This window comes from Myxocyprinus asiaticus, chromosome 33, assembly GCF_019703515.2.
Source record: "Myxocyprinus asiaticus isolate MX2 ecotype Aquarium Trade chromosome 33, UBuf_Myxa_2, whole genome shotgun sequence".
In the NCBI taxonomy this organism is placed as follows: domain Eukaryota; kingdom Metazoa; phylum Chordata; class Actinopteri; order Cypriniformes; family Catostomidae; genus Myxocyprinus; species Myxocyprinus asiaticus.
This window is the reverse complement of record NC_059376.1, coordinates 14,415,965-14,427,982: the sequence shown is the minus strand read 5'-3', so window position 1 is coordinate 14,427,982 and position 12,018 is coordinate 14,415,965. Positions and strand designations below refer to the sequence as shown.

The 12,018-nt window shown below is 39.9% G+C and overlaps 1 protein-coding gene across 5 annotated transcripts in view; it reads left to right on the top strand.

Moving 5' to 3' along the window:
• The window catches only part of csf1b (colony stimulating factor 1b (macrophage)), a 47,341-nt gene that overhangs the window by 23,681 nt on the left and 11,642 nt on the right, over positions 1-12,018 (top strand). For 4 of the 5 annotated variants that reach the window (XR_007894487.1, XR_007894486.1, XM_051669902.1 and 1 more), the window contains exon 9: positions 11,621-11,724. The exons of the other annotated variant lie outside the window; for it this stretch is intronic. Coding sequence is in view for 2 of the 4 variants with exons in the window: in XM_051669902.1 (XP_051525862.1) it covers positions 11,621-11,724 (104 nt within the window). In the remaining 2 variants the exon portion in view is untranslated. The remainder of the gene's footprint in view (positions 1-11,620; positions 11,725-12,018) is intronic. 5 annotated transcript variants of the gene reach the window in all.

Below are 12,018 nucleotides of genomic sequence, written 5' to 3'. Positions count from 1 at the left end.
TAAAAGAAATTGAACAATATCCAGCAAGCCAAACACTGTAGGGTGATGGACTTGAATGGATGAGTGTTTCTGCAGGTTTCCTCTTTTGGAATCTAGACACTGCTCTTGGGTGAACTTCACCTACCTCAAGATTACCACTATAATATTTTACAGTTAAATTATTTGATATATAAATCTACTAGTGCCAGACTGATATATCGGTCAGCCAATATTAGCCTTTCACCGATATATCCATGTCGGTGTAAATGTTTACCGATATTCGCAGATATGAAAACTTTTTTTCCAGAACATATAATGCAGAAAACAATGCTTTAGAATTGGTATCATTACGTAGTTTGTCCAGCAGGGTGATCTCCGACTCCATTGTTTACAGAGCTGACTCTGAACTGACAGTGGCTCTGCAGACAGGGCGGAGTTAGGCGTAGTTAATCTGTTTGCTGTGTTAGCCAGCTATAGTTTATCAGTGCAGTAAGTAATGTAGCAGATTGAAAGGTAAACATCAGAGCATCTTTTTGCAGCTCAGCAGACAATGGTGCAGTGTTGGATTGTGTCTGTTGAGTGTTGATTTCACGCTATGTTGTTACCTAGTTGGTGAGATGAAATGCTAGTCCATCTTTTACTCTCTGTGACAAAGAGCTTATAGCTAACTAGCTAACCAGGTAGCTACTTTCATTGCTTATCAGCTGAGTGGAAGATAATGCATAAACATGTATTCACCAAACTGTTTTGTTCAGGATTTACAGTTTGGTACCCCCTTCAACTGAACAATTCCAGTTGTTGCATTTATAAAATATAATATCTAAAAGTCTGGTTTTCCACTATTTCAAGTTTCCCCTGAACTTGTATAGCAGAATACGGTGTAACACTGCTGCCGCTGTTTATCTCTTGACTCGGCAGTGTTAATATAGTCAGCATTTGACTGATACTAAACAGTACTTATGTTTATTTAGCTATTTATTTTATTTGAATTTATTCTTTATTTTAATGGTCAGCAACTGACTGATACTAAACATACAGAACTGATATTTTTTAAAGCTATTTATTGTATTTTTATTTATTCTTTATTTTCTCAGTGTTCATTTCTAGAATTTGTTGACAGTGTATAATAATAATGTAAAATATTCTTTGATAAAAAATATTTAAGAAAGCAGCCTTCTGAATACATTTGCATAGTCATATCGGTGCAAAATTGGTGAACAATCCACATAGAAAAGGTCTGTTTTCATTCCAGCTCAAAAATTTACTATGTTGGCCACCATATCGGTAATCTGTGAATTTTCCCCCTCTAAAATCAGTATTGGTCTCAAAAATCCCATATCGGTTGGGCTCTAAAATCTACAGTTACATTTTGGGTACCTCTTGTAAACCTTGTAGTGCACCCCACCCCTTGACCCTGGACCAATAGTAACTAGCTGCCTTGACAACAAACTTGTACTTGCTTCCAATTAGGTTCCTTGCTAATGGTGTTTCTTCTTTGCTGCAACTTCAATTTTAGTTACTAGTTCTACCCATGATGTGCTCAATATAACAGCCTGATAAATTGTTAATGCTACTTGCATCAGATTGTCTTTGAATGGTCTGTGTACATACCATCCGAGGCTGAGACTATTGTAATGGTAAATGCAGAATTTGAGGTACATTCTTGGGTCCAGTTTCTGTTGCCAAGTTCAGCTGCTTTTAGTGGTTTGATTTAATGTGGAGCAATAATTTAGCGTTCTCATCACGCTCCCTGCCAGCTCTGATCCGGTCTACTGGAATTCAGAGCTGCGAATGATTCTACCAGCAGACCAAATTCTAATATAAATCCTGTTCACATGCCACAACAAATAGAAGACTCAGACGTGGCGATGTACAGTGACTTTCAAGCCATTGGACCGAATCTCTGAGTTCTACAGCTCAACGTCGAAGGTCTCTCAGCAGCCAAACAATCTCTCTTCAGCACCACAGCCCATCGACATAAAGCAGATGTAATATGTCTGCAAGAGACACATGAAGAGAACCAGATTGCTGCACAGTATACCTTAGAAGGATACAATCTAGTCTTATCAACATCCCATGCTAGATTTGGTTGTGAAACATATATTCAGTCCGACATCACTGATGCCTCTCCAATCTCATCATCTAGCATTTGTGACATCATCAAGGTCGGAGCCTTCAAGATCACCAATGTCTAAAAGTACCCCAATGCACAGTGGGACAAGATCATGCTCCCACTTATCGAACACCCTGGGATATGTGGGCAACAATTACCAACCACAGCGAAGCTCAACTCCACTCATTCCAGCTGGAAATGTTGGAGCCTTTTATGCCGACTGGGTGCCGCCAACCCAAGCCCGACCTGCAGTTTGTCCAAACACTGTGTCTAGTCACCTGCTAAAAATAGCAAAGGCCCCTCTGAAGAACTAGCATAAGTGCGAGGTGAGTGGAGGCAATATTGCCACCAAACATCCGTTGGACTTAATGACAGCATCCCAGAGGCATTCTCAATGTTGGAACTTGATGCAGCCTTTCATAACGTGAAGTCAGGCACAGTAGCAATATATTATAATATCCTTCCAGAGTTCCTCCAGCAGCTTTGCCCAAAGGAAATTACCTGGTTTGTAGCCTTTTATATTCTAGTTGCAAGGATCCATACAGTGCATTCAGAAAGTATTCAGACCCCTTAATTCTTTTCACATTTTATTATGTTGCAGCCTTATGCTAAAATACTTTCATAATATCATATTGGTGTGGTGTTGGTGTAGTGGACTAAAGCACTGAACTGGTAAGCAAAAGGTTGTTGGTTCAATTCACACAGCCACCACCATTGTGTCCTTGAGCAAGACACTTAACTCCAGGTTGCTCCAGGGGGATTGCCCCTGTAATAAGTGCACTGTAAGATAAAAGCGTCTGCCAAATGCGTAAATTAAATTAAATTAAATTAAATTATTTTATACTCCATACCCTACAATGACAAAGCAAAAAACAGATTTTTGATAACTTTGCAAATGTATAAAAAAATTTGAAATATCACATTGACATAAGTATTCAGACCCTTAACTCAGTACTTAGTTGAAGCACCTTTGGCAGCGATTACAGTCTTTTTGGATATGATGCGACAAGCTATGCACACGTGGATTTGGGGATTTTCTGCCATTCTATCAGAAAGATTCGGAACAGCATAGCATAAAGGGAATGACAATTTATTGATGGACAATAAAATAATAAAGTCTTTTGGCAAAAGCCCCCATCTGATGGTAAACTGTCAAATCCTGCCGGGGAAGGTAGCAGGGGCAAGGAGCCTAACCCAAAAATAATTTAATACTAGGACCCCGGATGTAATCACATGTTTTCTTTTCACTGTGATGTAAATGGAAGATCCTATACCATGTGCATCATTTGTGCAATACTCTTACAAAAGGATAACAATACTAATGAGGAAAATGAGGGAGGGGAGCATCGTTTGTGATGTTTGATGCATTAGAGCCCTGCCTTGGGTGAGCATTTGGTTGTGAAATACCCTTGACAAGAGTAACCAAAGCTTATGATATATATGAGCCCTGAATTGGACAAACATTTGGTTGTGCAATACCCTTGACAAGAGTAACCAAAGCTTATGATATATATGAGCCCTGAATTGGGCAAACATTTGGTTGTGCAATACCCTTGAAAAGAGTAATGAATGCTGTATTTAAGCCCTGAATTGGGTGAGCATTTCATCATGCAATATTCTTGAAAAGAATAACCAAAACTTGTAACGTATTTTGGGGAAGGGGAGCATTGTTGTGCAATACCCTTGAAAAGGGTAGCAATGCTTGGAGAGAATGAAGGAGGGAAACATTGTTTGAGCAATACCCTTGAAAAGGATAACAGTGCTTGGAGGAGTATGAGGAAGGGAGTGCATAGCTTTTTTTTTATTCTACCACCACCAGAAGTGAAAGAGAATTGTACCTTTGATGCGTTGCTTAATATTAGCGGAGCTTTGTTGATTGAATGCAGGTTGGGACATATGTATGTCTTGTATTATGAAGACGACCATTGTCCCAGTGTCTTAATGGAAGACTCAGGAAGTCCTTGTGAAGCAGCTGCTCTAGTGGCTCCTATCCCGAAGGAATAGCCAGAATACAATTGAGAGGAGAGACCACAACGCATAAGCATATCGGTAAGATGAGATGCGAACCAATGGCGAGTCATGGGGTCCCCTGAAGAATTAATTTTTTGTAATTAATATTTTTTATTGATTCATATGTACATGACAAAGAAAAACCCAACACATATACAAGGAATCAAAATGTTACATACAAACCCCACTAATACAATCCCACCCTGACCCCCAACGAACACCCCTGTGGTCCCACATAACACAAACACATACACACACACACAAAAAAATATATAAACATACATAATTAAACTAAACTACACTCTCCACATCTCCTCCCTGACAGTCCCCCCAAAAAACTAAATAATTGCCCCATTTTTTAACAAATAAGTCCCTAAACCCCAGCCTTCTACTTACCAATTCCTCAAATGCAGCTACCCTCCCCATTTCCACACACCACTCTGAAAATGAGGGTGCTCCATTTTACTTCCAACCCCTTCAAATTATTTGCCTACTGTTCATGAGACTGGTCAGAACCCAATTTTTAATGTGATTATCCTCCAAATTTATGACTGCCCCATCACCCAAAATACAGAGCCTGGGACAAAGTAAAATTTGAATGCTCAAAACGTCACACAAATAATTCTGAACCTTTAATCAAAAATCTTGGATCTTAACACACCCCCAAAAGACATGGGTTGTGTCTCCAACTTCTGATTAGCATCGCCAGGAAGTGGGTGTGTCTTTAAGACCAAGCCTACATAATCTAGAGGGGGTCCAATAAAATCTATGTAAAATCTTAAATTGCATAAAGCGAACCATTGCATCTCTAGATGCAGACTTTACATTTTTTAGAATCCTTGTCCACACTCCTTCCTCCAATTACAAATTTCACAACTTTCTCCCATAATCTCTTGACAGACGTTAAAGCTCCATCCCCCAGACTCTGAGTTTGCAGGGAATAATACACTGATGCCTCATGACTTTTTCCAAAAGCAGCAATCACCTCTCCCAAAGCACCTGCCGGGGTGGGGGGGTGCTACTCCCAAAAACAGTACAGAGCATTTGGCACAGCTGTAAATACCTATAAAACTGAGATCTGGGAATCCTAAAATGATGACCTAAATTCTCAAAAGATCTCAACACTTCACTCTCATACAGGTCGCCGAGTGTAGTAACTCCCTTCCCAATCCACTCTGACCAACAGAAAGGGGACTTGTTGATACATAATTTGGGGTTCAGCCATATGCTTTAGGCAACATTTAAATAAATGTCAGAATTAAATACTCTGGCCACTCTTGTCCAAATCACGTGCAAATGTGAAATAATGGGGTGTGACTAAACTTCTCCGGTTAGTTTGATAGAAAGGCTTTGCAATGGCAAAATAGGGGCAAGGACTTCCTGTTCAACAGAAAACCAGGAAGGGGCTCTTTCAGGTGGAAGCGACCAATGAGCCAAATGCCTGAGACCGAACGCATAATAATACACATAATAATGAAACAAAATCTTGGGTAGGCCTAGCCCACCTTTGTCAATCGGCCTATGTAATTTGTTGAAATGTAGTCTGGGAAGTTTACCATTCCAAATGAAGGTCTTCGCAAAGCTATCAAATTGCTTGAAATAAGAGAGGGGGACATCTATAGGAGTGACTGTAGCAGGTAGTTGAATTTTACAGTTCATTTTAATAACATTAACCTTCCCAATCATCAATAAATTTAATGAAGCCCACCTGTCCACATCATTTGAAAACCTTTTTATTAAAGGGTCAAAATTTACTCTAACTAAATCACACAAATTTGCTGGGAATAAAATACCCAAATACTTAATGCCATGTTTGGGCCTCTGGAAGGCACCCGGCTGAAAAATCGTTACCAGGCAGTGCACTGTCAGAGCCAAAGCTTTGGATTTAGACCAACTGACTTTGTATCCTGAGAATTTGGAAAAGGAATTAATAATTCTGTGGAGGCAAGGCATAGATCTAGTAGGGTCAGAGACAAATAATAAAATATCATCTATGTAAAGCATAAGCTTATGCACCACACCTCCTGCCATCACCCCTGGAAAATCCTCCTCCTTTCTTATTGTGGCTGCTAATAGTTTCAGGGCAAGACAGAACAATAATGGGGAAAGAGGGAATCCATGCCGAGTGCCCTTATTCAGAGTAAAATAATCTGAAATTAATCCATTTGTTTGTACCACTGCTACAGGGTGTCTATACAGTAACATAATTCAACCAATAAATGTACTCCCGAACCCATACATTTCCAAAATCTTAAAAAGATAATCTCATTCTACCATATCAAACGCCTTTTTGGTGTCAAGTGAGTGGCAGTGACCGGAGACTGATCATTCGCTACTGACCACATGATATTGATGAAATGCCTAATGTTATCAGAAGAACTACGGCCCCGAATAAACCCCAGCTGATCTATATGTATAAGAGATATCATAACTTTACTTAACCGGTTAGCCAAAATGTTTACATCTAGCTGGATCAGGGAAATTGGATGGTAACTTTTATACTCACTTGGATCTTTGTCCTTTTTAAGAATCAGACTGATCCGGGCTTGTGTCATGGTTGGGGGAAGCTTTCCATTCTTTAATGATTCCGTATAAACTTCTAACAAAAGTGGAGCCAATTCTGTAGCATAAGATCTAAAAAATTCAGCGGCAAAACCATCTGGCCCCGGAGCCTTGCCTGTAGGTAAGGCCTTAATTACCTCGTCAAACTCCACCAAGGTTATCTCAGAACCAAAATAATTTTTTTGCTCAGTCGTCAATTTAGGGAGTTCTAATGGTTCCACAAATTTTCTAATATCTTCATCAGTAGACGAAGATGTGGAACTATAGAGATCAAGATAGAACTCTTTAAAGGCATTATTAATATCAATGGCCAAGGTAAAAATTTCACCACCAGCAGATTTCACTGAGGGATTGGTAGAAAAAGACTCTCTCTGCTTTATATATCTAGCCAAAAGCTTTCCTGCTTTGTCCCCTGACTCAAAGTATTGTCTGTCTTGCCCTGAATAACCAAAACTCCACTTTCCGCGACAAAATAGTATTATATCTGTTTTCAATCGGGTCAATTCTGAGGCCTGACGACATTCGGGGCTTCAGCTCTGCCTCTGCACTTTTAATATTTCCTTCCAACTCCACGAGTTCTCGTGCTTTGGATTTTTTGATGAATGAGGCATACTGTATGATCCGACCCCTAAGAACCGCCTTAAGTGCCTCCCAAGCCACGCCCACAGAAGATACTGAGGACCAGTTGGTCTCCATATAAACACTGATTTCAGTCTTTAACATTTATTGGAAATCAAGATTTTGCAACAGGGATTCATTAAAGTGCCAACTATATGATTTCTTCTTCTCCATATGTGGCAACATCTCTAAATTCACCAGGGCGTGATATGAGACTAAGATGTTTCCAATTGAGCAATCAACAACAGATGAAATGAGGGACTTAGATATTTAAAAAAAAATCTATTCTAGAATAAATTTTATGAAAATTTTTATAGTCCCAACCAGATGGGTTCAAAAGTCGCCAAACATCTGCAAGACCAAGATTTTTACACATCCTATGAAACGTCAATGTTGCTCAAGGGGGCTTACACACTTTTGCTTCACTATGATCAAGGACTGAGTCCATCAAAAGATTAAAGTCTCCTCCCAATATTATATCATGAGGGGTGCCAGCGGCTTGCAACATTCCATCAAGATCAATAAAAAAGCCCTGATCAGCAACGTTAGGCACGTAAATATTAGCCAAAACCAACCTTTGCCCCTGAATTTCTGCTAAAACAATAATGATTCTCCCTAATTTATCTTTAATCTGTTTGAGAGATTTGAATTGCTGATGTTTACTTATCAATGCAATGACTGCCCTACTCTTACTTGAGCCAGCACTAAAGAAAACATGCCCACCCCATATCTTCCCAATTTTTTCAGCTTCCTGCGGGGAAAGATGCGTTTCTTGAAGAAACACTATCACATTTCTTACGCTTAAGAAAATAAATAACCTTCCTTCTTTTTATGGGGTGCCCTATCCCATTCACATTCCATGTGGAGAAAGATAACCCACTCATAATAACATTTGACATTTTGATATAATAGACAAAATAAATTGTGTTAAAAACAAGATTATACAGACCACATTCCAACATTAGTGCAACAATAAAACCCTGAACCCCACCCTCCCCCCCCGAATCAAACAAACAGAAAAAAGAAAAATGTGTGCTGACAGCGCCAACCGGTGTCAATCCCTCTAAACACAAAAGGCCCATGTACGCTTACGAGAGCCTCCGTGACAACTTTGCCATCGGATTATTCAAGTCCGGTGCTTCTGCACAAATTTTGTAAGGCAAAATTACATAACAGAAAATACTTTGTAAAACAAACCCCAGCCAATAGGCAGAATAAACACAAAGAACATGTAGATTCATTCACAGAACTGTCTCGAAGGTGTGTTCCTCCACAAAACAAATTCCAACTGATATAAAGCCGTTCAGTTTCCTCTGACAGACAAACAAGTGTTCAGTGAGCCGGCTGTTTATGAGTGCAGCAGATGATGTAATCATTCCAATGTCCCACAAGAATACTCCACAAAACAAACTCCAGCCAACAGGAGGCATAAGCGCAAGGAACGCACAGATTCATCCACAACTGTTCCGAAGCAGTGTTATTCCACAAAGCAAACTCCAGCCGCTAGGCAGAACCAGCATAAAAAGAAACAAAACATGCTTCCCGGTTCCTCGGATGGTCAAGAGTCAAATTCACTCGGAGGCCGCATGAAAAAATACACCATGACTTACTCATTCCATCAAATTTATAAAAGACATCCTTTGTGTGGGCATGTAGAAATTTTGCAGCCATCCCCAGCATCCACTCTCGATCTGGCCAGGAACCCCAGTGCAAAAGCGATCCTCCGTCAATGCAAAAGTTTCTTGAAGGTGAAGTGTTATTCCACAAAACAAACTCCAGCTGCTAGGTTGAACCAACACAAACAGAAATAAAAATGGCACACAACTTCCTCCGACAGTCGAGTGTATGTTCAGTGAGTCAATCCACTCACATGAGAAACACCAAATGGCTTACTCACTCCAATGTATTTATGAAGGACAGTGCTTCTTTGGGACACATAAATACTTTGCGGCCATCCTTCATATCAATTCTCAGTTTGACTGGAAACATCAGTGCAAAAGCGATCTTCCGTTGATGCAAGAGTTTCTTACACTCCTTGAATCGATCACGTTACTCTAGTCGAATTCGCAAAATCCGGGAACAAGAAAATATTGTGATTCTTCCAAGAAAGCTTTCCTTTGCTCCTCGCCTCAAACAACATGAGATCTTTATCGGATGATCTCAGAAATTTGGCCAGAATTGATCGGGGACTGCTTCCCTCAGCAGATCTGCATGCCGGGACTCTGTGAGCTTGCTCGATTTCCAGCTTATGGCCTGTTATGTCGAGCAGACTCGGGAAGAGCTCATCTAGGAATTTCACCATATCTCTGCCTTCTTCATGCTCAGGAATTCCAACAATCCGTATATTATTTCTTCGGCTCCTATTTTCGAGATCTTCCAGTTTTTCCAAAATGTTTCTCATGTCAATTTTGGTCGCAGGCAGATTAGCAGATAATTTCCTTTCTGATGACTCCAGATAATCAATCCATTTCTCAATTTCTGCCACTCTTGTAACCAACTGGAATTTTGTTTCCATCGCCATAAATGATCGACATATTACAGAGAGACCCTCCAAGTCAGCAACAACCTTCATCAGCATCACAGACATGTTGGACAGTTGGCGTTGAATCTCTCCCGCCGCGCCATCCAAATGGAGTCCCCGGTCTGCAGGCCCATCAGAGGTTTCAGCTTGAGCACGTAAGCGTCTTTTAATGTCTCCAGAGGATTTTGACTTCTTTGCCATGTTTACCTCAAAGATCAAATATGTAACTAGGTGTATCGAACCTCACCGGATAACATGAAAATAATAAAAAACTAGAAAAGTGCACAGAGCTCGTCGCTCACACGTCTGCTCCTCGAATGGCGTCACATGACCTTCCCCCTGAAGAATTAATAAATAAGGGGGAGGCAGCTGAAGTGTGAGGCTGTGACTTAAGATAATTTATCATTGAGGCATATGGGCAAAAGGAATTGTTGGGAATTTTAGATATTGTAATGGTGCGACCATGATCTAAACTATCAGTTTTAGAATATTTAAGAAAAAAAATTATTTTATTTTTTTGGGAGAAAAAGAAATATCAGAAAAAGTTAAATGTCGAGAGGGCAAGAAAACTAGAGAATATGACGTGAATTCCACACATCTCAAAAAGCCGTAAAATGCCATGAGAAAAACTGCCTCTAAAAGAATGTCATAGAATTTAGAAAAAAGCCTCCTCTGAGAGTGGAAATAAGGAGGTGTAGAATATCGAAAGTGATAAGAAACATACATACAGGAATGGTAAGGGAGATTTTTCTGATACCTTTTAGAATTAGCTGGATTGATGAAAAGGAGAAAAGACTAGGGAATTCGGGTGAATAACATCTAGCGTGAAACTGAATTCCCACCACCATTTATTAATGGATGGTTTCAATACTCAGATGTTAAAACAGAAAGCAATGAAAGCACAGACAGTTGACACTAACACTGGAAATAAAGGGGTCTTGTGAAAGTTGCAAAATGAATAATATCGAAACCAAGTGGAATCTTAAGCTTTGAGCTTAGAGGCAATACCATGCCTAATCAAATCTTTAGTGGAATCTAGCTGGGGCCAAAGGGATGGGCTTAGTCAAGCAGAAGGTCTGCTAATGGAGGACACGGCAATGGGAGATCGTTGGCTGATGGGCAGAGGTGACAAAACTCCTGAAAATGAAAGTGAGACAAAGAGTCAGCAATGGAATTGTGAAAACCAGGGATGTGTTGCGCTGTATGAAATTACAATTAATGCTCTACCAAGTAAGCCATCTCAGTAGAGACATGATCATACCACAAGATCAACCTTTGATTATTGCGATGACGGCTGAGTTGTCGCAATAAACAACAACATGTTTGCATGACCACTGGGAGCCCCACTGGAAAACGAATCGCTAACTAGCTCTTTAAAGGGATCATGAATTGGAAAATCAAACTTACAATGATATCATGACATATAAGAGTTCATAGCACTATAAAAACATACTTTTTTTTTTTAACCAAAGTGGCAAAATGACTTGTTCTCTATTTGCACCTCACTAATACGTCATACATCAGCACAGGCCAGCCTCTGCATAAACAGATCAATGGCTACTTTATTGTCGACACTGCTTAGGCCCGCCCACCGGTCTTGCCGTTAGAGTAGAGCAGTGAGATTATTTTTGGAGCAACAGGAGGGGTGTCATGATGACCACGAAGATGTGAAGATGTTGTGCAGTGCCAGATTGTGGGAAACTAGATTTCTTGCATTTGCTTCGCAAGGATCCCAACATTAAGAGTGGCTGACTTTTATTTTTAATTCACAGATCGCATCTGTAAGAACATGTTTGTTTGCTCACTTCATTTTACAGATGATTCTTTCACAAACAAGACACAGTTCGAAGCAGGCTTTGCAGTAAAAGGTGATGCAGTGCCAACTATATTGGACCCGACAGGGATGTCGCAACAAACAAGTGTGAGAATCCAGTTAACTGTTTTGCTTCATATGTTACAGACTGTTAGATGTGTACTGAGTATTTGATTTGATCCTAGTGATTTTAGACGCTCGTGTATTAGTTTTAATGCACAGGGATCTCTAAGCAGCATATATTTTCTTGTTCTGTTGGCATGATGGCACAATTGCCACAGATGCACCTAAAACGTATCGATATCAATATATTTAGACAATCCCTTTCCTTTTTAATGAAAACATGACTCATTGTAATGAACAACATATGCGTTTGTCACTACACTGAATACATTATGAATG